Source organism: Gigantopelta aegis, chromosome 9 (genome assembly GCF_016097555.1).
Source record: "Gigantopelta aegis isolate Gae_Host chromosome 9, Gae_host_genome, whole genome shotgun sequence".
Lineage (NCBI taxonomy): Eukaryota > Metazoa > Mollusca > Gastropoda > Neomphalida > Peltospiridae > Gigantopelta > Gigantopelta aegis.
The window spans coordinates 30,175,113-30,201,377 of record NC_054707.1 but is presented as its reverse complement, the minus strand read 5'-3'; the positions used below and the strand labels follow the sequence as shown (position 1 = coordinate 30,201,377).

Below are 26,265 nucleotides of genomic sequence, written 5' to 3'. Positions count from 1 at the left end.
GATTCTCTATGATTGAGGTTAGAGGTAAATCAAAATCTTAAAACCTATTTTCATGTTCTATAATACACTGACTTTAACTACCAATTGTCTGTATGTGGGTCATTAAAAATCAGTTACATACCTTCGGCCGACATGGTCTGGGAAGTACTTGGATAAAACTGATCCCTGTTTTGTGAGTTCCTTCCTGTGGGGGTGACTGCTCCCCTCCCCTTTCGTAACATCTGGAGATGTCTGTAAGTGCAAGAACAATTGTAATAACCAACAAGAAAAAAACCCTTTTGGCTTTATTCCTGGTCTTCTGGATAGGTATCAATTCTAAAATATTCAGCAAAAATGACACTCTTATTTTCCCCCATATTATTAGGTAAAGATACAAAATATATCATATGTATAAAAGTATTCCAAACACTGATATGCCTACTATATTAAATTTAACAAGGATGCCCACCATTTAATGTTAATTGCAAAAATGTTCTGTTAAATTTCTTAAATGCCCAATAATTGTATGTGTCAGCAAGAGATATTTACACTAATCACAGGTTTAAAGCTGGCCATGAACATAATCTATAATAGCAAAGAACTACAGTAGAAACCTAAACCCATACACCAATACACTGAAATAATAAATAAACTTCTAAATATACAAATGGTAGGAGCAATTTCTACAGTATAGCCAAAACCCCATGCTGGAATTAATACATCTATAGCTGGAAATGTTTTCTAGTTTTTGATCATTTCCTATGCTTTCCAATGTTTTTTCTCTATATAAACCACTTCTGCTTTTAGATGTAACATAACAGTCTTATACTACATCAGAAAAACCCATTAACCAATTCTTGAACAGAAGAAAAATGTCTGTATATAATAAATAGGTCTTTAAATTTTAGTGAAAATACATAAATTGTAATTTCAAATCCCTGATTTTTTCTTGTTTCTGACTTTCACATCAATCTAACTTTGACCACATACATGTACCACACACCACACAGTTCTGAATCTGCTGTAACAATGATCTAACATTCAGCATAAATTTTAAAACAAATATCAACCCTTGCTTGGGTTTTGGCATGCAATGTGTACAATATCTAGGGCAAAGGACTGTCATCATTTTCAACATATTTGATTAACATTGGCTTAAGAACTGAAAGTGTAATTCTCTACAGATATAATGGCAGATGGTGATATCCATGCACAAGAATGACAGGTGGGAACTTGCTCTTTGACTGAAATCAGGGTTGGAATAAAAAAAAACACAATCCAATAATCCTATCATAATTAAGGTGTGGTTATGGTAAACTGGAAAAAGTCAAGTTTTTATCATGCAAATAGCCCTGCAACAAGTTGAAATAGACATGTATTCAGAAGAGAAATGATACAACAGATCATAATGAATTTGATTTTAAAAATAATATTCATATAAGTATATATAAATACATAGGTATGGGTTTTTTTTGGTTGTGTGATATTTTTTGGTTTTTTGTTTAAACTTAAAATCATTTAATTGAAAAACTATTAATGTACTTCAGCATCCATGTTCAGTGAGTCCACATTTTTATGAAAACCATCAAGGGTCCAACTAAAAGGATTTCATAATGGATAGGACATCTTGTGATAAAGAAACATGTGTTGGTAAGCATATCCTACCAAGTATGGTAACAGTTGTGTGTGTTTTCAGTATTGTACATGTTTGGTTGATGGCAACTACACCTTGAAATGTTTCATATATACAGAATCTTTCTATCAGTCAGTCTGCTTTCTTGAATCACCCAATACTAAATGTTATACGAACTCATCAAGATCTTTAACTATTCTCACTTATCATCCATTAAAACCTTTTGTAGGAGATATCACTGACACTATAATTTGCGAAATCTCCTGCAATATTCTCCTAGGAGATATCACTTCTTATAATTTTGATTGGTCAAACTTAATCACTACATTTTAATTAAAATGAAAAGAATGATAATGAATGATAAAGAGAATACCCCCCCCCCCCCCCCCACACACACACACACCTTGTGTCTTGTGATATCATAATTTATCAGCACTCATTGATAAAAGTATAAAAATGCTCAGCAGGCTTCAGATTTTATACTTTTATCAACTCGTGCTGATAAATTATGATATCATAAGACACTCGGGAAATATCCTTTATTTATCTATTTTCCTTCTAGTTATATAATTTATTGAACAAAAAGGAACTAATTAGTGGTGGAAATTTAGAAGAAATAAATTAACAGATGTTAACCAAATTGACCATTATACCTGGAGAATAAATAAATCAGTCATTATCTCATTGAAAAATGCGGCCAATTTTATTGTGAACCAGAAATACATACCTGTCTGTTCCAAAAAGCAAATTAAATGAAGAAAAATCATAACTAAGGAGTTAGCAGAATTGTTTTATATACCATGAAAACATAATATACAGTATCTATAACAAAATAAATGCTAGCCTCCATGAATGTGTACAGCCCGAACATGATCTACTGGCATTCATTTACCTTCACAGATGTTCTATATGATACCACGTTCAAACAATAGAATGTTCTTGTACGATTCAGTTTCAAATCATGCTATTATTTTGTAAAATTCTTAAGCATAAATCATATATAACAGACAACTGTTATCCTTCAGGAAGAAGCAATTTTATATAATATTATTTGGGAGTGCTTTTCAAAATAGCACCTACATAATTTTATATAATATTATTTGGGAGTGCTTTTCAAAATAGCACCTACATAATTTCAAAGTACAGAAGCAATCATAGGTAACAGGCTTCAAAACAACAACAGTTAGTTTTGTCTGACATTCAGTCAGCAACATGGTGTAGTTGTGTGTGGTCTTCACTCAAATAACAATAACATGGTTAGTGTTGTGTGGTCTTTTCTCAAACAACAACAACATGGTTAGTTTTGTGTGGTCTTCACAGAAACAACAACAACAGTGCAGGTTTCACAGAAATCAAATCAAATAATATAGGCATGCTTAGTTCTAAAATATTCATGAATCATTCATGTCTAACTGAAAATCAATACCAAATGAAACTAGAATAAATGAGAATCATTCAGTCTGTTTTAAAGTTAAACATTAGTGGTAATGGTAGCTACTCAGTTCGCCCCAAATTGTCATTAACATCCTGCTAATGAACACTGCATGATTACCAAACCACTCAAAATGTGGTTTTTCTAGTTTCCAACTACATGTACTTGTCTTCATTTATTATTGAAAAAACACAATAACAACAAACAAACAAACAAACAAAACACATATTACTGAAGTTTCATTCACAAATGCAGAACATGACATTAATTTAGTGAACATTGTGATTATATAAATAATAGTCTAAGAACAACTGGTTTATACAATATCAACAGTTGTGAACCCATCATAAGATATTATTATATTAATTTAATGTACCTAAGAATATTTCTGAATGATTCTCATATTATTATACAAAACAAAACAAAAGATTAGTCAAATCTGCAGCAGTATCATAACATGGGGTCAACAAACTGCAAAACTGAAGAGGGACCCACACCCTCGTGTTCTACAAACCGAGTTAATATTCTACCTGAATGAGCTGTTCTGTGTCAAAGTTAATTGGCGAATTTTCCTGAGATAAAGCAACAAGAAACATATGCAGTATAACATTGACATGACAGTGAACCGTGGATGGTCTACTGAAAGTCCGAGATGAGGTGAGACAATCCAGTGGGAAATTATCATTACAGTAGTTGGCATTTAGAAACATGAGGAAGGAATGTAAAAGCAGAAAATGAGGAAGAAAGGTATAATATAATGATTAGAAAGAATTATGGGATCAAATGGTAACATGTTTAAAATTTACTTCAGTGCTAGCATAGTAATTTCTGTATAACATTAAAAGATGTGAAAGTGGTACATACTGATATTCTACAACTCAGATAGTGAGGGGTTGAGAATTCTCTTTGTAGCCGTACTGATATTCTACAACTCAGATAGTGAGGGGTTGAGAATTCTCTTGGTAGCCATACTGATATTCTACAACTCAGATAGTGAGGGATGAGAATTCTCTTGGTAGTCATACTGATATTCTACAACTCAGATAGTGAGGATGAGTGGTAGACTGAATTCTCTTTGTGAAAGCCTTGGTAGCCATACTGATATTCTACAACTCAGATAGTGAGGGGATGAGAATTCTCTTGGTAGCCATACTGATATTCTACAACTCAGATAGTGAGGGGTTGAGAATTCTCTTGGTAGCCATACTGATATTCTACAACTCAGATAGTGAGGGGATGAGAATTCTCTTGGTAGCCATACTGATATTCTACAACTCAGATAGTGAGGGGATGAGAATTCTCTTGGTAGCCATACTGATATTCTACAACTCAGATAGTGAGGGGATGAGAATTCTCTTGGTAGCCATACTGATATTCTACAACTCAGATAGTGAGGGGTTGAGAATTCTCTTGGTAGCCATACTGATATTCTACAACTCAGATAGTGAGGGGTGGAGGTCTGATATACAAAGATAGTGGAGTCAATAAAGAAGACAACATTATGTAGCTTTCAAACATGTAACTGACAATACTAACATATTTTCTACACACAACATCAAATGTTCAAGACTACAGATAGACCAACGGGATCTGTGCCTGCATACTGAAGGTAACTACTGCAGCAGTACATACTGTGGGCGACCCTGAGGGTGAGCCAGTGTGTACGCCGCTGACTACATTAAAACATTATACCCGCCTTGTCTCAGCAGCCTCCGCTTCATCCTTATCATCCAACAGCTTCTTGTTGATATCTCTGAAGATAAAACAACAGCAAACACATAAGTGAAGATCATCAAATAATTCACTTCATGTTACGGTCTAAAATGTTATATGCAATCATACACACCTACAATCAGTTGGTGATCTTCTGTATTAGATGTTTAGTTGCACTGTGCCCATGGATAAATGTTCAAATAATATTGTATAGAAATAATTTTAAATGACTCATTTTAATACATCAACCAAACTCTGTGGAAAGAGGTAATATCACATGATAAATAATTTAGCTTTGCAAATCCACGTGACTTGGTTTGGCAGTAATATGCAGGTTCTGGTCGTTAACTGTAAAGGCCAAGGTCATAACATTAACAGTTACTATCATGGTAGTGCCAGACCAGAGGTTTTAGAATATGGGGCCTGACACCACTGTTTTATCTCACTCGGGCCACAAAATATTACTTTTGTTGAGACTGATGGGCAATGAAAAATAAAATAAAATAAAAATTAGTTCCATCTATTTGCTTTTATAAACTTCATATCCAACATTTATCTGACAAATACACCTACCAATATAACTTTAAACATGGCTGGTTTGTGTAGACAATCACAGGCAGCTTCTTTTGTTCTTTGTACAATAAGATATGTTTTCAATCAAATCACGTCAGCAAGTGGCTCGGCCATCACTAGTGGGCAGCCTGTGTGGTGGCAGCCGTAAATAGACAGCTTCCTTCACCTTTTGGCTCAGTAACTGGTGGTTTAACAAGGCAGCCTGTGTGGTGGCAGCCGTAAATAGACAGCTTCCTTCACCTTTTGGCTCAGTAACTGGTGGTTTAACAAGGCAGCCTGTGTGGTGGCAGCCGTAAATAGACAGCTTCCTTCACCTTTTGGCTCAGTAACTGGTGGTTTAACAAGGCAGCCTGTGTGGTGGCAGCCGTAAATAGACAGCTTCCTTCACCTTTTGGCTCAGTAACTGGTGGTTTAACAAGGCAGCCTGTGTGGTGGCAGCCGTAAATAGACAGCTTCCTTCAACTTTTGGCTCAGTAACTGGTGGTTTGGCCTGTGTGGTGGCAGCCGTAAATAGACAGCTTTCTTCACCTTTTGGTCAGTAACTGGTGGTTTAACAAGGCAGCCTGTGTGGTGGCAGCCGTAAATAGACAGCTTCCTTCACCTTTTGGCTCAGTAACTGGTGGTTTAACAAGGCAGCCTGTGTGGTGGCAGCCGTAAATAGACAGCTTCCTTCACCTTTTGGCTCAGTAACTGGTGGTTTAACAAGGCAGCCTGTGTGGTGGCAGCCGTAAATAGACAGCTTCCTTCACCTTTTGGCTCAGTAACTGGTGGTTTAACAAGGCAGCCTGTGTGGTGGCAGCCGTAAATAGACAGCTTCCTTCACCTTTTGGCTCAGTAACTGGTGGTTTAACAAGGCAGCCTGTGTGGTGGCAGCCGTAAATAGACAGCTTCCTTCACCTTTTGGCTCAGTAACTGGTGGTTTAACAAGGCAGCCTGTGTGGTGGCAGCCGTAAATAGACAGCTTCCTTCACCTTTTGGCTCAGTAACTGGTGGTTTAACAAGGCAGCCTGTGTGGTGGCAGCCGTAAATAGACAGCTTCCTTCACCTTTTGGCTCAGTAACTGGTGGTTTAACAAGGCAGCCTGTGTGGTGGCAGCCGTAAATAGACAGCTTCCTTCACCTTTTGGCTCAGTAACTGGTGGTTTAACAAGGCAGCCTGTGTGGTGGCAGCCGTAAATAGACAGCTTCCTTCACCTTTTGGCTCAGTAACTGGTGGTTTAACAAGGCAGCCTGTGTGGTGGCAGCCGTAAATAGACAGCTTCCTTCACCTTTTGGCTCAGTAACTGGTGGTTTAACAAGGCAGCCTGTGTGGTGGCAGCCGTAAATAGACAGCTTCCTTCACCTTTTGGCTCAGTAACTGGTGGTTTAACAAGGCAGCCTGTGTGGTGGCAGCCGTAAATAGACAGCTTCCTTCACCTTTTGGCTCAGTAACTGGTGGTTTAACAAGGCAGCCTGTGTGGTGGCAGCCGTAAATAGACAGCTTCCTTCACCTTTTGGCTCAGTAACTGGTGGTTTAACAAGGCAGCCTGTGTGGTGGCAGCCGTAAATAGACAGCTTCCTTCACCTTTTGGCTCAGTAACTGGTGGTTTAACAAGGCAGCCTGTGTGGTGGCAGCCGTAAATAGACAGCTTCCTTCACCTTTTGGCTCAGTAACTGGTGGTTTAACAAGGCAGCCTGTGTGGTGGCAGCCGTAAATAGACAGCTTCCTTCACCTTTTGGCTCAGTAACTGGTGGTTTAACAAGGCAGCCTGTGTGGTGGCAGCCGTAAATAGACAGCTTCCTTCACCTTTTGGCTCAGTAACTGGTGGTTTAACAAGGCAGCCTGTGTGGTGGCAGCCGTAAATAGACAGCTTCCTTCACCTTTTGGCTCAGTAACTGGTGGTTTAACAAGGCAGCCTGTGTGGTGGCAGCCGTAAATAGACAGCTTCCTTCACCTTTTGGCTCAGTAACTGGTGGTTTAACAAGGCAGCCTGTGTGGTGGCAGCCGTAAATAGACAGCTTCCTTCACCTTTTGGCTCAGTAACTGGTGGTTTAACAAGGCAGCCTGTGTGGTGGCAGCCGTAAATAGACAGCTTCCTTCACCTTTTGGCTTAGCAACTGGTGGTTTAACAAAAACAAGCAAACTATAGCTTACTTCAGCATGTCTAACTGCTTGACAAGGGATTCTCTTTCCATGGCTATTCCCTCTGTGAGATTTAGAGCAGCCCTGGGAGGATAGAAAAACAATGGATTAAACTGACAGAATATACAAAATATTAGTACATACCTCATAGAAAGTATGGTGAACTTGGTTCGCATTAAATATACTTGCAGAAAAACATTCCTGTGCACCAAATAAAATTGTCTCAAATCATCCACAAAGTTTGTAAATGTTTGAGATGATGATCAACACACCATAATTGTGCAAATCATCTTACAATGTTTACAACTGACCAATAAATAATTTATTTAAAACAATTAATTTTTCCTTCATTACCATTAAACATATAATATACTTTGTATAATATATGCACAGGAATGTTGTCCATGAGTATACATTCAGTATACATAAAGTGGTATTCATCTACTCAAGACATGTACAAAGGGCACACTATTTCAAACGAACCGTCGTTTTGTTGGTGTGTTGGTTATGTAAATTTAAATCAACTCGAAACTCTGGTCAGTTACATGGTGAAGCATATTACAGTCTGAATGTCACCTTACACTGTTGTTGTTGATGATGATTTTTGGGGAGTCAGTGTGTGTGTGGGGTGTGTGTATATTTTTAGGAAGAAGAAAAAGTCTGCCGCTTACATTGAATAGATTTATACTTCTACTTTTCAATACATAACATTCCAATAAATAATATAAATTTATATAATTATGTATCTCTTTGGTTGTTATTTTGCAAATACATGTCAAACATGGCATTTTGCACACTGTTTAAATAATTTTCACGAAAAGGGCGTTTTTGCTCTTTAAATTATTGTTTGAAAAAGGGCATTTGTGTGCGAAAAATTTTAAATATACAGAAATTTCGGATAATATTTTCCATTAGGTTGGTCGCCCTGATATAACAAACTGAACGACAAGTTACCTGGCTCGTTCCCTCGACTCATTCTTCTGCTGTTCTCTCAGTTGACTAATGTATGCCTTTGACTCCTCGAGGCCTTCTTGTGCTAAAATATATTCTTCTTCCAAAACAGCCTTCTCCTGAAGACAAAGATACAAAAATATATTTAAAAAGTTAAACTACCTGAATGTAAAAATCAATCCTTTCTTGTCAGTTCTAACTAGAAATGTGAGTAGTACTTATATCTTTTTCTAAACTTACTTGACATATTGACGTATGTGGTTACTACTAACTGTAACAAAAGCACTTTTACTCCAATGTAATACAAACTCAGTATTATGTATTAAAACACAATTGGATGTCAAACATTTGGTCATCAGAGGAATTAACCACTATATTTTTCCTAATGCAGCAAGGGATCTTTTATATGCACCATCCCAGACAGTAAAACACATACCACAGCCTTTGTCCAGTTGTGGTGCACTGGTTGGAAATGATAAAAAAAAACAATCAGTTGAATGGATCCACTGAGGTGGTTCGATCCTGCGACGCAACCACCTCAAGCAAGCCCTCAACAAACTGAGCTAAATCCCCCCCTAAAACACACCCCCCCACACACCCTACACACACCCACAGACACACACACACTCACAGATACACACACCCAGACACACACACACACATGCAGACACACACAGAGACAAACACATACAGACATACACACAGACATGTATATACACAGACACACAGACTGACACAGAAACAGACAGACACAGACACACACACAGACACACACACATATACACACACACATACACACATATACACACACATACACACATATATATACACACATACACACATAAATACACACACACACACACACACACACACACACAGACACACACATATATTTATATTCACACACATTTCTCTTTTACTTTTACTCTAACATTTTAGTTTGAGAAAAGCTTAATATACCACTATTAAAAAAAAAAAGTTTGTTTTATTTAACCACGCCACTAGAGCACATTGATTTTTTATCTTATCATCAGCTAATGGACGTCAAACATATGGTCATTCTGACACTGGTTTTTAGAGGAAACCTGCTGTCGCAACATAGGCTACTCTTTTACGACAGGCAGCAAGGGATCTTTTATTTGCGCTTCCCACAGGCAGGATAGCACAAACCATAGCCTTTGTTGAACCAGTTATGGATCACTGGTCGGTGCAAGTGGTTTACACCTACCCATTGAGCCTTGTGGAGCACTCACTCAGGGTTTGGAGTTGGTATCTGGATTAAAAATCCCATGCCTTGACTGGGATCCGAACCCAGTACCTACTAGCCTGTAGACCAATGGCCTAACCATGACGCCACCGAGGCAGATATACCACTATTATTACCATTCTTGCTGCTGAAATGTACACACAAAAATGAACGTAAAGGACGTTAATGTAGGTGATCACATGTTTGCCAATCCCATTCTAAAAAATTAGAAATAAATATATCTTATAAAAAAAAACCACACGTATATACATGCATGCATGCACACACACACACACACAAAAGTATGTGTGCACACATGAACACAACTTAATAAATACTTGTACCTTCAACAGTTTTTCATTCTGTTGTTTTACTCCACTGTATGACTCACTTAAATTGGATAACTGGGACTCTACCTGCAAGAAGAAAGAGAATGTACTTGTAATGTTGTAATGGCCTGTTCACATCAAAACTGCAAAACGCAGCAATTTTCCATGTGTTTGCCACTAAGTTAATCACTCTCTACATCACTGCATTTAACCATTCATACCAATGTAAAAGATTACAAGCTGTGCCAAAAACTGTCTGTAACCTCGGCATCCATTATTCATATCAATTATGTTGACCAAAAAAATTAATTGAAAAAAAAGAGGAAAGTAATCTGTTACCAAGGCAACCATTCATCAATAGCACCTTTGGAATATTAATGAATGAAAATCACTGTGCAATTGATTTTTACTAATATACTCAACTTTTGACAACTTTTCGTGTCTTATATATAGCAAGGAAAATTCTTTTTTGCCATTTTCATAAAAGCGGAATTTTGAAACTGATGTTTTTACCCCAAAATTTATTATTCTACCTAAATATATTGGACACAAAGTAACTAAAAACTGCCTGAGTATCTCAGAATGTGTTTGCCACTGAAAGCAATAAAATATTTCATTCGAGTCCTGAGATATGAATTTTTTTAATTTAGTCACTAAAATAAATAAAAAAAATTCCCCAAAATGGCTGTTACCATAGCAACCATTGAGAAAAGGTTTGAATAAATGTACAAATCAACAATTGCACTGGTCACAATTTCCACTTTTTGAATATTTTTTTTCTAGCTGTACATTCCCTTTTTTAAAAGTATATTTCAAAAAAACATTATTTTTACCCCAAAAAATTTAATGTGCATTTTGTTTCATGCATGTACCGGTTGTAAATTGGTAATTATAATCAGCTATCTCAGATTACTTCACACATTGCTCAACTGATGCTTGTTTCTTTTATAAAGGTCAAATGTTGTTGGAGTTATAAAAACTCCCTTATATAGATATAACAAAGCATACATGTATGTTCCTTTGTGAACAGCTGTTTTGGATTTTGCTTACCTCAACTAAAATTTAACTAAGCAGAACTAATGTATTAATTTTTTAAATATGTATTAATTTCAATTCTTGGCCATTGTTTTGACAACACCTTAGCTGTGGTTATATTTGTTACTAAATAGCTATAGGGTATGTTCTTAAGTTGACCAAAAGGTTTGACAATTGTGCTTGTTGGTTACGTATACATCTAACTTCAGTGACTGATTTTTAAAATGTAAATGTAAAACAAACAAGAGTAACACATTAAACTTAGTACATGTTTATCTTGTTCGAATCTCTCTGGCCTCCCCGAGAGAGCTAGTGATATATGATATTATTATTGATTGATTTTGTTTTAATTTTTTTTATTTTTTTTGCATTCATGTAATATTATGTATCTAGTATAACATATTAAAAATCTGCTCTTGAAACTACGTGCTAAATATGATTTTGTGGGGTAAAAAGTTGAAAGAAGTAATAAAATGTGGTACATGTATTTATGGAATATTTTTATAAATCTGTAATATGATTATACTCCTTCATTTTTGTGTTTGACATTAAAGGGCATACAAACACACATAAAATTTTGCTTTCCTGTGTTAAATATTAATAGTTTTACATCAGAGCCAGTCTACAGCACCCCTCCCTTTAAGTGTGTGCCAGAAAGGCATCTTGGGCATGTGGCTGTAGTAAAGTATAAATATGACTTTGAACCATGTATACTACATGTAAGTATGATGAAATGAAATCTCAGTCCATATTTAATTTAGAGTAAATAATAATAATAATAATAATAATAATAATAATAATAATATTAATAATAATATTATTAATATGCCTACCTCTTGCTGTTTTTGTAGTATTTCCTGTAACTGTCTTTCCTTCTCAGCCAACATACTTTCCATTTCTTCCTTCAGTTGTTTCTCTTTTAGTCTTTCCTATTCAAATACACACAAATAATGGAAGTTTTTTAGCAAAACAATTAAGCAATATGAAAATAGCTCTTTGATGAGTTAATATCAGAAAAGCCATGATGGTTCATATTTACGGCTATTATACTGTATGTCAGGAACATTTATAATACTTTAAGGTAGCAGCATACCAAACTGCATCTCACCAGGTCAAAGTTCAAAGTGCATATAACTTTAAATAGAGCATCAAATAGTGTCACACCTTCCATTGGTGAGATAAGTGACAGGGTACCAGGTACCATTGAGTTTTAAATATGTGTGGGGTGCTACTAACAACCCTGGACGATAACAGTTGTGTGGAATCAGGGTAGACAGTACAAAGATCTAAAGACCCCTTGCCTGAGTCAAAGGTGTTGATGGAGTATTTTGTATATAGCTGTTTGGCAGATCATTATTATTATATTGTTATCTTACTGTGTATGCATGTGTGTGTGTGTGTGTGTGTGTGTGTGTGTGCGTGCATGCGTGCGTGCATGCTTGTGTGCATGCATGTGTGCATAGGTACACGTGTGTATGTGTATTTATGTCTGTGTGGCATATGGATGCAGATGTGTGTATTAAATCTCTGTTGTTTACTGTTGTTATAACTAGTTCATATGTTTTCTTTTTTCTTCTTTTTAATAGGAATCATTCCCCTTAACCAATGTAAACATACAATGGTTGCATTAAAGATGATATTGATTCACATTTTATTAAATAATTCTTTACTATTGTGTAATATTTTATCCATATTATTTGATTGTATTGTTGAGTTATGTAATATGTGATTCACATTTTATTAGTTGATTCTTTACTGTTGAGTTGTGAAGTCTAATATTTGTTTCACATCAGTTGATGCTTAATTTACGGAAGAGTTGTCATATTTGATTCACATTTATTGTAGTGTTATGTAATATTGACATTGGTGGTTTCTTATATTACTGTTGAATGATGTGATGTCTGATTCCAATTAAGCTGATTCATTATAGCAGTTACATAATATTTGATTCACATTTTATTAATATATTTTTTTCCTGTTGATTCACATTAGTTGATTGTTGCCTGTAGATTTATGTAATATTTGAGTAACAATCATCAGCTGACTGCTTTAGCGGTGAGTTGCAATAACTGAGAAACTGAAACAAACCTCAGTGAGGATTCTCTCCCTTTCTTGTTTGATCTGACACTCCATTTCTTCATACAATTTCTTCACTTCTTCATCATGAGTGACAGTCTTGCTGACAAATAAAAACAATAAACCCATTTCAAGTAGAGATTTCATCCTTCAAGTATATAGTATTATATATAATACATATATATATGCTTTCAATTTTCATATTTCATGTAACTTACCATTTATGTGGTTCATATGCTATATATAATAACAAATGGTAGCACTATACAGTCTACTGTAAATCATTGTACATGACACAGCACGGTGAGTGGAATAACAAACCTGTTGGAACGGGAGATGAGGGCAGAGTCATCAAGATATATATATATAATATATATGCATGTATATATATATGCCCAGAATAATTTTTGGTTTTGCATGGTCCAATTATATATACATGTATATAAAGAATTTGTTTAAAAAATAAAATCCATTTATGTCATAATAATAATAATTACAACAACAACAATAATAATTATAAAAATAATAATAATATACTCAACCAAAAAGGAAAGTATGCATGTTGAAATCTTGAATATTTTTTCAGTGTGCCATTTCACCATAATCGAAAACCACTGTGCATACGTGACATACTATACCACACATGAGTGCACACCTTCGAAAAACCAATAAATAGAGCCTATAAAATACTGTTTCATAATGCCACACCTATCACAAAATGACCGTCAGAGTGCAGTTGGGATGATTGATGCTGGGTGCAGTGTCTGTGACGTTGCCAGACATTTTGGTGTAACCAGATTCACTATACAGAGACTGAACAATCAGTTGCAGGCTACTCAATCCACCAATGACCGCCCTCAAGTTACGTCGACTGCGCAGGACCGGTATATCTGCACCACCACTCTCTGGAACCAGTTTCAAGCAGCCACCATCCTTGTCTGACAGTTCCGCATTCATGCTGAGACAGTCAGGAACCGTCTGTGAGCCTACAACATCAGGCCACGCCGACCTGTTATCGAGCGCCATCGTCAATTCCATCTGCAGTGGACACGACGACGGATCCAATGGACAAGGAATCAATGGAGAAATGTCCTCTTTACTTATGAATCACGATTCAACTTGAGAGTTGCTGATGGGTGTATCAGAGTGTATCGCAGACGAGGCGAGAGGCACCAAGACTATTGTGTGAGCGGGAATATCCGGGCAAGGTGTAACTGATCTCCATGTCAGTGATGAAAACCTCACAGGTGTTCGCTACCAGGACAAATCCTGCTCCAGTCTTAATTCCATATATGGCACAGCATCCACACATGATGTTGTCAACACTCAACCACATGTTCAATGCCAGAGTGTGTACTGCATTTCTGACCCTATACCACGTGGACGTGTTGCCATGGCCAGCAGTGTCGCTAGACCTCAATCCCATAGAGCACTTGTGGGATGAACTAGGGAGACTCATCCACAGTAGAGACCCACAGCCATTGAACCTTCAACAGCTGCAGTAGGCCCTTAAGCAGGAGTGGAGAAACATTCATGCTGAGTTCGTGAACAGGACCATTCATTCCATGAGACACCGATGTCAAGCCTGCATCAATGCCAGAGGCGGGCACATGTCCTACTGATCTGAAGGAGCAGACACGATGTTGGAGACTTTCATTCTAAGATTTCTTTAATATTTGACATTTTTGTTTCATGGGGTGGTCACTGTAATGGTCCATTAGCAGCAAACATTTTCAACTTATGAAATTACTGCATACACACCTCCTCCTAAATGGTGTGGTTATCTAATTCCATAATGTCTGCCATGAATGTTGTCTGGTTTATGAAATAAATGGATATTGATTACATGCATACTTTCTTTTTTGGTTGAGTATATTAATAATAATAATAAAGTCTTTATTTATAGAGAAAAAGTTTGTTTTATTTAACGACACCACTACTAGAACATATTAATTTATGTAGCCAACTCTTGTAGTGAAAACTATACCTACTCATTAAGAAACATAGCTTCAGTTTAGTCACTGTCACTATCTACAGTTTATGTAGCCAACTCTTGTAGTGAAAACTATACCTACTCATTAAGAAACATAGCTTCAGTTTAGTCACTGTCACTATCTACAGTTTATGTAGCCAACTCTTGTAGTGAAAACTATACCTACTCATTAAGAAACATAGCTTCAGTTTAGTCACTGTCACTATCTACAGTTTATGTAGCCAACTCTTGTAGTGAAAACTATACCTACTCATTAAGAAACATAGCTTCAGTTTAGTCACTGTCACTATCTACAGTTTATGTAGCCAACTCTTGTAGTGAAAACTATACCTACTCATTAAGAAACATAGCTTCAGTTTAGTCACTGTCACTATCTACAGTTTATGTAGCCAACTCTTGTAGTGAAAACTATACCTACTCATTAAGAAACATAGCTTCAGTTTAGTCACTGTCACTATCTACAGTTTATGTAGCCAACTCTTGTAGTGAAAACTATACCTACTCATTAAGAAACATAGCTTCAGTTTAGTCACTGTCACTATCTACAGTTTATGTAGCCAACTCTTGTAGTGAAAACTATACCTACTCATTAAGAAACATAGCTTCAGTTTAGTCACTGTCACTATCTACAGTTTATGTAGCCAACTCTTGTAGTGAAAACTATACCTACTCATTAAGAAACATAGCTTCAGTTTAGTCACTGTCACTATCTACAGTTTATGTAGCCAACTCTTGTAGTGAAAACTATACCTACTCATTAAGAAACATAGCTTCAGTTTAGTCACTGTCACTATCTACAGTTTATGTAGCCAACTCTTGTAGTGAAAACTATACCTACTCATTAAGAAACATAGCTTCAGTTTAGTCACTGTCACTATCTACAGTTTATGTAGCCAACTCTTGTAGTGAAAACTATACCTACTCATTAAGAAACATAGCTTCAGTTTAGTCACTGTCACTATCTACAGTTTATGTAGCCAACTCTTGTAGTGAAAACTATACCTACTCATTAAGAAACATAGCTTCAGTTTAGTCACTGTCACTATCTACAGTTTATGTAGCCAACTCTTGTAGTGAAAACTATACCTACTCATTAAGAAACATAGCTTCAGTTTAGTCACTGTCACTATCTACAGTTTATGTAGCCAACTCTTGTAGTGAAAACTATACCTACTCATTAAGAAACATAGCTTCAGTTTAGTCACTGTCACTATCTACAGTTTATGTAGCCAACTCTTGTAGTGAAAACTATACCTACTCATTAAGAAACATAGCTTCAGTTTAGTCACTGTCACTATCTACAGTTTATGTAGCCAACTCTTGTAGTGAAAACTATACCTACTCATTAAGAAACATAGCTTCAGTTTAGTCACTGTCACTATCTACAGTTTATGTAGCCAACTCTTGTAGTGAAAACTATACCTACTCATTAAGAAACATAGCTTCAGTTTAGTCACTGTCACTATCTACAGTTTATGTAGCCAACTCTTGTAGTGAAAACTATACCTACTCATTAAGAAACATAGCTTCAGTTTAGTCACTGTCACTATCTACAGTTTGCTATGGTCAATGGATTAGAGCATTGGTTTTGTAAAAAAATTCATCTGTTCATAAATGGAAATAGTAGTACATGCCTGACCTAGGGCTTGAACTTAACAATGGCACCAACAGCAATTGCTGTCATTGAGATATAAAATGCCGTAGGTCGGGAGTGTCACAGACTAAAAATTAAAGACTAAAAATGTCTGTCGTTGGTAAAGTTTCTCAACAATGGCAAAATGTATGTCTGGTGTACATTAACAGTGGGTTATTGGCTTTAAGCTAACAATAAGAAACTCTGCCAGGCTTGCCATTAATCCTGAATAGATTAAAATTTGATATCAAGAAGTTAAAAAATCTTGGAATCAAGCATTACACAATAGCACGTGCATGTTCAATCTAATTAAAATTAGCTCCACTATTACATGTGGATCTAACAGCAGCCAGTTGGAGCTCATGTCTACCAATCAAAACCTTACTTGCAGAATCATGCCAGTGATGTGAAAATAATTTGAAAATATTCCGAATTATCCTGAGGGTATACGATGTTTCATATGAATTACGAATGCCGTATTTAGACCAGTAGAACTAATTTTAATCAGATTGCTAACAACACTGCGTAGTCTCCAATGTCCAGGTAACACTTCGTCTGTAAATAATAATTTAAATATTGACCAATTACACTTCGCCTTTTATAACGTTATTTGGGAGCATACAAATTCTAAAAATATCGGGCGAGTCTATTTTAGTTGCCCCAGCTATTTGATTTCCCAAGAAAAACATTTGTTCTTTTGATATAAATGTACATATACAGAAAATAAAAAAGTATGTAAATCTCTAAACACTGTAACTTTTTGTTTCATATTCTCTTTCACTTCATTTCATTTCATCTTATTTTCATGCTTATATCCAATTAAGGTTCAAGCATCCTATCCTGGGTACACATTTCAGCTGTCCAGGACAGTGGGTTAGTGGTTAGTTGGTTAGTGGTTAGTGAGAGAAAAGAGGGTGTAGTGGCCTTACACCTACCCATTGAGCATTGGGTTGGAGCTGGTACCTGGCTGTGAACCTTGTACCTACTAGCCTGTAGTCCAGTGGCTTAACCACTGCACCACGGAGGACGGGGTTCTCTTTCACAGATGATTCACAGATGAAAAACATAAGCCCTTCCAGCATTCATTCTGTTAACACAAATATTACTGCCCTATGGCAATTACAGGTCTGTAAAATTGTTATTGAGCACCTTTAAATCATTACACCACATTCTGCTAACAAGATAATTAAATTAGGTATATGGGACATAACATAAGCCTACTATTAAGAACACAGGTAAAAGCTCACACCACATAATAGCAGCACTCACCAGGCAGTGTTCCCCCAAGGTGAACTGAACTTACAGTGAGTCAGTTACCATGCTGGGTACACAGAGCACAAGCCCGTAACCTAGATGAGTGTCACTTCTTTACACACAGCCACAAGTGTGATTCTTATTACCCTGACCTGTATACAACATTTACTCTTCAAACTTGCAAGGGGCGTGGCTATATACTTTTATTACTGTAAATATCCTGCTTTTCACATCAACATATTAACACACTGCTTTAATGCTTAGGCTAAGCAGCACAGCACAGCACAACAGCTACAGGCAGTGATTACTGTGTGATCAGAATGACTAGTATTATAGTATATATACATATTTCAATAACACCAAATAAAGTTTGAACTAATTAAAACAAAATGGAAATTCTTAGCATTTTAGTACTGTTTCTTGCTTGCCATTTTTGTTATGATCTACAGTATTTAGATAACCTACAGTTTAATTACTTAGGCAGTTAAGCTGACACAGATATAAACAAGTATTTATTACAGATAAGGGTATATATTACAGGCTCATAGGACCCATTCGAGGACGAAAATGTAATTTGTTTATTGTATATAAATAAAGATTAAAATGTGGCTTATGCACCCCCCTCCAACTATATACTGCCCCACTTGAATAGGGGTTGTACCCATCCCTACTCCTCCAGGCCTGTGGTATATTAGCAGATAACAATACTATAAAATACTTTATTTTTGCGTGGAATTTTTTTTCGCATTTTTGTGAAAATAAATTCCAAGCGAAATTAAAGGCTAATGAAAATTGGAGATTAAAAAATGAGACTCGAGACCGTGTAAATATCTGCTGCACTGGGCTAGTAGTAACAATGTAGTAATTTATATCAAGGAAACAATGTTTAAGTACATATATTACATTACATGATAATAAACAATACTGACACTAAAATGTTTTGTCTATTATTTTTTCATAAGTGCTGGTGATGAAAGCAATACATCTGTTGACAAGACGGAATTAAAATGTTAAAATGTGAAAGTTAAACAAATCTGGGTTGGGCTTGTACAGCGACACTATACTCGTAGTTCATATTGAGCCTTAACACTAAAGGTTTTGCCTATTGGTTAATAACAAACCGTACTAAATTAACAATTTGATAGTAATAAATATTGTTTAAATCAAACTTGCGCCAACATTGTGCCTTCAAATGGTGTTTTGTTTTCAGGTTCGGATTTTATAACAAGTTTGATGATTACAAAAAAGTGCACATGGTAACGTAGCATAAGCACCATGCATAAGCTCAATGTCGTAGCGTGGGTGGGGCCATCGGGGCGGTTGCCCCAGGCGCAAACTTCTGGATTGGTGGAAGGGACTCGGGGGGTGCTAACGGTTCACTGGTTAGGTGGCGAAATACTTTCCTTGCCCCGGGCACTGGCAACCCACGCTACACCACTGCATAAGCTTGTGGTATTTTGTAAACAATAAACATCAAAATTATAACATCATTTTTTTAGGGGAGGGGGAATGGGGGATTTGCACAAATAAATGCTCGCGTACCAACTAATTTTCATTAAATCAAAAACATTTGATCCCACGAAAATAAAGTATTTTACAGTATAAAGTATGTACTGTATGAATCATTAACCAGTTGAGTGGATCCACAGAGATACATGACCTCAATAATAATGTCTTCTCCAATAATGCATGGTATGCAGTTGGCTAGACCATCCCATACATGTATGTGGAGACAAACAAGTCTGATATATCTGTCATCAAACTTATAAGTTAGCAAGTGAAACTCTGAAATAGCATTCATAACAGCTATTCACAACAAAGCAGGGTGTGAGTGAAGTTAAATTAATTTTTATGCATGGATGGTTTTGATGGCATTTAGTTTATAAGCAGGCTGGGATAAAAGACAAGTATGAAGGGTATCTTTTGTTATAAATGATATTAATTCTGCTTGAGCAGTGCTTAACGGTGAACTTTATAACTTAGTCAAGTTAAAACCAGACAAAATAGGGGGCTTTTTTAAAGTTGTAGTTAAATAAAACATTATGTATGTTTTTATTTCCAATAAAGGACATTTCAATTTTATAAACATTAATAAATTCATTCTCAAAAACCTTTTCTTTCTTTTTGAGCTATATGAAAATAATTTTTTAATATTTTTTTAAATGACTATACCAGTAGTGTAAATGATATTTCTATGACTCCAGCCAAATATTGTTAGTGGAGCAGCAGAAAGGCAAAACGTCCTTAACTTTAGTTACTGTTACTGTCTGCTGTCTGCTGCTTCAGTTTAGTCACTGTTACTGTCTGTTGTGTCAGTTTAGTCACTGTTACTGTCTACTGTCTGCTGCTTCAGTTTAGTCACTGTTACTGTCTGCTGCTTCAGTTTAGTCACTGTTACTGTCTACTGTCTGCTGCTTCAGTTTAGTCACTGTTACTGTCTACTGTCTGCTGCTTCAGTTTAGTCACTGTTACTGTCTGCTGCTTCAGTTTAGTCACTGTTACTGTCTACTGTCTGCTGCTTCAGTTTAGTTACTGTTACTGTCTGCTGTCTGCTGCTTCAGTTTAGTCACTGTTACTGTCTGTTGTGTCAGTTTAGTCACTGTTACTGTCTGCTGCTTCAGTTTAGTCACTGTTACTGTCTACTGTCTGCTGCTTCAGTTTAGTCACTGTTACTGTCTACTGTCTGCTGCTTCAGTTTAGTCACTGTTACTGTCTACTGTCTGCTGCTTCAGTTTAGTCACTCTTACTGTCTACTGTCTGCTGCTTCAGTTTAGTCACTCTTACTGTATGCTGTCTGCTGCTTCAGTTTAGTCACTGTTACTGTCTACTGTCTGCTGCTTCAGTTTAGTCACTCTTACTGTCTACTGTCTGGTGCTTCAGTTTAGTCACTGTTACTGTCTACCGTCTCCTGCTTCAGTTTAGTCACTCTTACTGTCTACTGTTTGCTGTGTCAGTTTAGTCAGTTACGGTCTACAGTCTGCTGTATCAATACTTCTATGGTCAATGGGTGAGGACACTGATGCACTGAACAGTTGCTTAGTAGATTGCACAAGCAATGAATGGACAGGTACACATGTATGTACTGCTGCATGGATCAGATTCTGCGAAGTAGTCTTCAATATCTAACAATTAGGTATTTTAATTCAATAAGATAATTATTGTTTTGGTATACACATTTGCTGCTTGAAGACGTTCTTTTAGGTAGCATTTTTCTTATGAAATGGCCGTACAAACAAACAAATGCAGTAAATTTCGTTGAAATGGCCATGCAGCATATAATAAGTCATTTAAGCCTGAAAACATATGACATTTTTCATTTCTACTTTTTTTACATTTTTCATCTAGACGGCTAGTTTCTACTCAAGCATTTCTCAGCCCGAACAAATTTGCTATGATGTCAACATTGGTTTCCTGAATCCTGACTGCAACACAAACATTTTGATGGACTATATCCAAAATTGTTAGCCTCTGTTGTTCCACTATGTACCTTAATTAGCTCTTGAAGTATGGAAGTCTAAATCTTCATAAGTTTTGTAATAAAATCAACAGTATTTTAGTTACAACTGTTATTTAGTAAGTAAGTAATTCATTCATTCATTAAATTATTTATTTAATCTTTAAGATAATGAACCACCAATGTACACAATCGCAGTGAACTACATTTATTACTATCATCATCATTATCATCATCATCATCATCATCATTACATGGTGAGTATTATAGTAAATATATTATGTTGAGGGTACAAGTTATTTATTTTTAGTCTGGTGGGCATTATAAACAAAATGTCTCATCCATGTTCCTTCGAACTTTCTTCTGATGTTGTCCATGTATACAGTGATCATATTTTTAAGTGAAAGCCCAGTGTAAGACCACCAACCCTATCTAAACATCTAGGGCCGAATTTACCAAGCCTGTTTTTCTTAGACACAGGTGTGTAGTATGTAGTTACAAACATAGGTGTTTAAGCAGAGTAAATGTATGTAGTTACAAACATAGGTGTTTAAGCAGAGTAAATGTATGTAGTTACAAACATAGGTGTTTAAGCAGAGTAAATGTATGTAGTTACAAACACAGGAGTTTAAGCATGTAAATGTATGTAGTTACAAACGTAGGTGTTTAAGCAGAGTAAATGTATGTAGTTACAAACGTAGGTGTTTAAGCAGAGTAAATGTATGTAGTTACAAACGTAGGTGTTTAAGCAGAGTAAATGTATGTAGTTACAAACGTAGGTGTTTAAGCAGAGTAAATGTATGTAGTTACAAACGTAGGTGTTTAAGCAGAGTAAATGTATGTAGTTACAAACACAGGTGTTTAAGCATTGTAAATGTTTGTAGTTACAAACACAGGTGTTTAAGCATTGTAAATGTATGTAGTTACAAACACAGGTGTTTAAGCATTGTAAATGTATGTAGTTACAAATGCAGGTGTTTAAGCCGAGTAAATGTATGTAGTTACAAACGCAAGTGTTTAAGCAGAGTAAATGTATGTAGTTACAAACACAGGTGTTTAAGCATTGTAAATGTATGTAGTTACACATGTGTAAGATATAAACAGGCTTTGTAAATTCAGTCCCTAGAGTCGAGTATTACCAAAGAAACAAAACAAATTTATAAACAGAAAATCCAATAATCTTAGAGGGGGGGGGGGGGGGGGGGGAGTAGTTTTAGATTTACAAAATGTTAAACAGTGGAAGGGGTGAAAAATGCCACATTTTGTGTGACGTAACAAATGAATTAATTATAAATAAAACCAACAATGTGTGTGAACTCAATTGATTTTCACTATGCTTTATAACTAACTTCATTACCTGACTGTTGAAAGGCAGGAGAGAGTTGTTAAACTCCATCTATAATGCAGTTGAGCATCATGATAATAAAAATGTACATTTTAACTCATTGCATTGGACACTAAAGTGTCATGAATTCCATAAAACCAAATAATGTATACAAATGTTTACCTTTTTAGAGCATGTTCCAAAGTATCAATCTCCTTCTGTGATTTACTGATGTCCCCCGTGATTTTCCCCAAAAAGTGTTCAAAGTTGGTCAATAGATCAGGATGATCACTCTGTAACTTTAGCCACAGTTTCTTGACTGTGTCATCACTATGAAAAGATAAGCAAAATGTTTTGTTAGTACAACAATGTGTGTAGGCGTCTGCTGTACTGCACCACTAATTGCAATTACTAATAAACTTTCAAGAATATTCTATTTCATGGCTGTATTCACAAATTATATGTATACATTTGGAAATTAATTAAGTACAAAATATATATTAAAATTGTCTTAAAAACTATCTTAAAATCCCAACGTTTCGTTTAAAAACTTTAAACTTCTTCAGGAGAATAAAACATACATGAAATGAAGTTAAAAACAGATTGGCTATAAGTGAACAGAACATTAAAAACAACACAAGTTAAATAAACAAAGGGAACTAATTAATCACCACCTAAATTTTATTGCCACCAAAACAAATTGTATTTGAGAAAGTTAATACTGATAGTGTGTGCAAATTATTGTTTTTTCTACATATAATGTTAGTTCATTCTTCATAGCATCAATGAAGCTGCACAAATTGCACAAGCAGCATGTTTTCCCAATGTGCTAAAATCTAGTATTGGACACATTGTTTCACACTTTTTTTATTAAGTCTGTTTAAATTTTTCATGTTAAATTATTTTAATGGTTCATAAAAACTAGCTAAGCCACTATGTAGCGGATTATTGGCAATGGGAATGCCAGAATGTCTTGTAGGTCATACTATACAGTTGCCTCACAATGAAACATCAATGAATCAATGATGACAATTAAGCATAGCCAACATTAGTACTCTCCTATGGTTATGTGCTTTTCGTTTGCCACCAACTTTCCTGTGAACTGGATAAGAATTAGGGTCATATCCATGAGAAGTGTAAAAAATTGTTTGAAAACAACTGAATACTGAGCTATGAGGCCCTTCAGATTACACTCACTGAATCCACAATACCAAGCATTATGTCTGGTATGACATCAACAATGAATGAGGTGGAATCTAACAACTGAATACTGAGCAATGAGGCCCTTCAGATTACACTCACTGAATCCACAGTACCAAGCATTATGTCTGGTATGACATCAACAATGAATGAGGTGGAATCTAACAACTGAATGCTGAGCTATGAGGCCCTTCAGATTACACTCACTGAATCCACAATACCAAGCATTATGTCTGGTATGACATCAACAATGAATGAGGTGGAATCTAACAACTGAATACTGAGTTATGAGGCCCTTCAAATTACACTCACTGAATCCACAATACCAAGCATTATGTCTGGTATGACATCAACAATGAATGAGGTGGAATCTAACAACTGAATACTGAGTTATGAGGCCCTTCAAATTACACTCACTGAATCCACAATACCAAGCATTATGTCTGGTATGACATCAACAATGAATGAGGTGGAATCTAACAACTGAATACTGAGCTATGGGGCCCTTCAGATTACACTCACTGAATCCACAATACCAAGCATTATGTCTGGTATGACATCAACAATGAATGAGGTGGAATCTAACAACTGAATACTGAGCTATGAGGCCCTTCAGATTACACTCACTGAATCCACAATACCAAGCATTATGTCTGGTATGACATCAACAATGAATGAGGTGGAATCTAACAACTGAATACTGAGCTATGAGGCCCTTCAGATTACACTCACTGAATCCACAGTACCAAGCATTATGTCTGGTATGACATCAACAATGAATGAGGTGGAATCTAGTGTCATGATGGAAGATCCACTTGTCGGACAAATTGGTTTCCTCTCCACATGACCAATAATAGAACTTGTGGAGACAACCAAACACCACCTATGTTGCCAAGGTCGTATTTAAAACCAATCCTTTTGCTGATATGCACGAAACAGTTGTTATTCCTCATTTTGATAATCTTTCTTTGGCAACATAACAGTACATGACAACCATATCAGTTAATTACCATATATTTTCCATAAACTACTCTAATTAACGACACTGTCATGCACTTACCTCTCTATACACAGAGTATTAATTTCATTGTTTTATATCCATGAAATGGTCAGAATTACTTGTGAGGTACAAGTCATATGGTCAAAATTATTGGTGTTTAATTTATTCCAGGTGTATAAATATAACACGATATGCTCAACACAGTTTAAACACTTACTCTAGAAAGAAAGTTTTTCCTCCAATTTGATCCATCATGTCCTCAAAGTGCTTGTCATGCTCCTCTACTTCAGGTTCAATAGCCTCAGGCTCATCTTGAGACTGTGGCTTCATCCCTAGGAAACTTCCTGCAATAAATATAGTTTCAAAACTATTTATTTTTCCTTCTGCATGCATCTCTCTCTCTCTTTCTCAATCTCTCAATCTCTATATCCCAATATCTCTCTCTCTCTCTCTGTCTCTCTCTTGTTTTCTCTCGTTCCCTCTCCCCCACCCCCCCCCCCCCACCCTCTCATGACCAAGTGTTGAACTGACCACATGTTAGACACCAAGTAGCTGTAGTTTAAAATGTGCTGAGGTGTCATTAAACATTCTTTTCGTTGGTCCACAAAAATAAGCTACTCCTACTGATTAGTAGCAATGTATTTTAATTAGTTAAAGTTTGTTTTATTTAACAACAACATAAGAACATATTGATTTATATACAGGACCACACCAGTCATGGTTCACTGGTTGGGACAGGAAAACTGAGGGTCCATCGAGGGGGTTTGATCTCACGATCCAAGTATCTCAGGTGAGTGCTCTACTGACTGAACTAGATCCAGCCCTCTACTATTGTAAAGATGCTATTGACACAAGTGTGTGTATATCTAATTGTGTCTATATGTACACTTGGACATATACGTTCACAACCCTGACATTGCTATGTTTGTAATATGCAACAGTTAAAATGTGGGTTTTTTAAAGCAAAAAGATACTACTGACTGTCTCTATTTACCATATTATGACATTGTTTACTAATAAAAAATAAAAATATAACTACACTTTTAATAAACCTGTGTATCTTCACTATAAACAGGTTTGGGATCTAGCTCAAAACTAGCTGCACCGCGACTGGTATATCAAGTGGGATCTAGCTCAAAACCAGCTGCACCGCGACTGGTATATCAAGTGGGATCTAGCTCAAAACCAGCTGCACCGCGACTGGTATATCAAGTGGGATCTAGCTCAAAACCTGCTGCACCGCGACTGGTATATCAAGTGGGATCTAGCTCAAAACCAGGTGCACCGCGACTGGTATATCAAGTGGGATCTAGCTCAAA

At 36.2% G+C, this 26,265-nt stretch overlaps 1 protein-coding gene across 7 annotated transcripts in view; it reads right to left on the bottom strand.

Moving 5' to 3' along the window:
- The window catches only part of LOC121380640 (EF-hand calcium-binding domain-containing protein 4B-like), a 69,800-nt gene that overhangs the window by 23,269 nt on the left and 20,266 nt on the right, over positions 1-26,265 (bottom strand). For 6 of the 7 annotated variants that reach the window (XM_041509557.1, XM_041509554.1, XM_041509551.1 and 3 more), the window contains 10 exons: positions 25,164-25,290; positions 22,930-23,076; positions 13,101-13,191; positions 11,846-11,941; positions 9,993-10,064; positions 8,406-8,521; positions 7,464-7,535; positions 4,737-4,797; positions 3,575-3,616; positions 122-231 (listed from right to left, as the gene is read on the bottom strand). In XM_041509557.1, coding sequence (XP_041365491.1) covers positions 122-231; positions 3,575-3,616; positions 4,737-4,797; positions 7,464-7,535; positions 8,406-8,521; positions 9,993-10,064; positions 11,846-11,941; positions 13,101-13,191; positions 22,930-23,076; positions 25,164-25,290 — 934 coding nt within the window. The remainder of the gene's footprint in view (positions 1-121; positions 232-3,574; positions 3,617-4,736; positions 4,798-7,463; positions 7,536-8,405; positions 8,522-9,992; positions 10,065-11,845; positions 11,942-13,100; positions 13,192-22,929; positions 23,077-25,163; positions 25,291-26,265) is intronic. The other variant, XM_041509558.1, reaches the window with a different exon arrangement.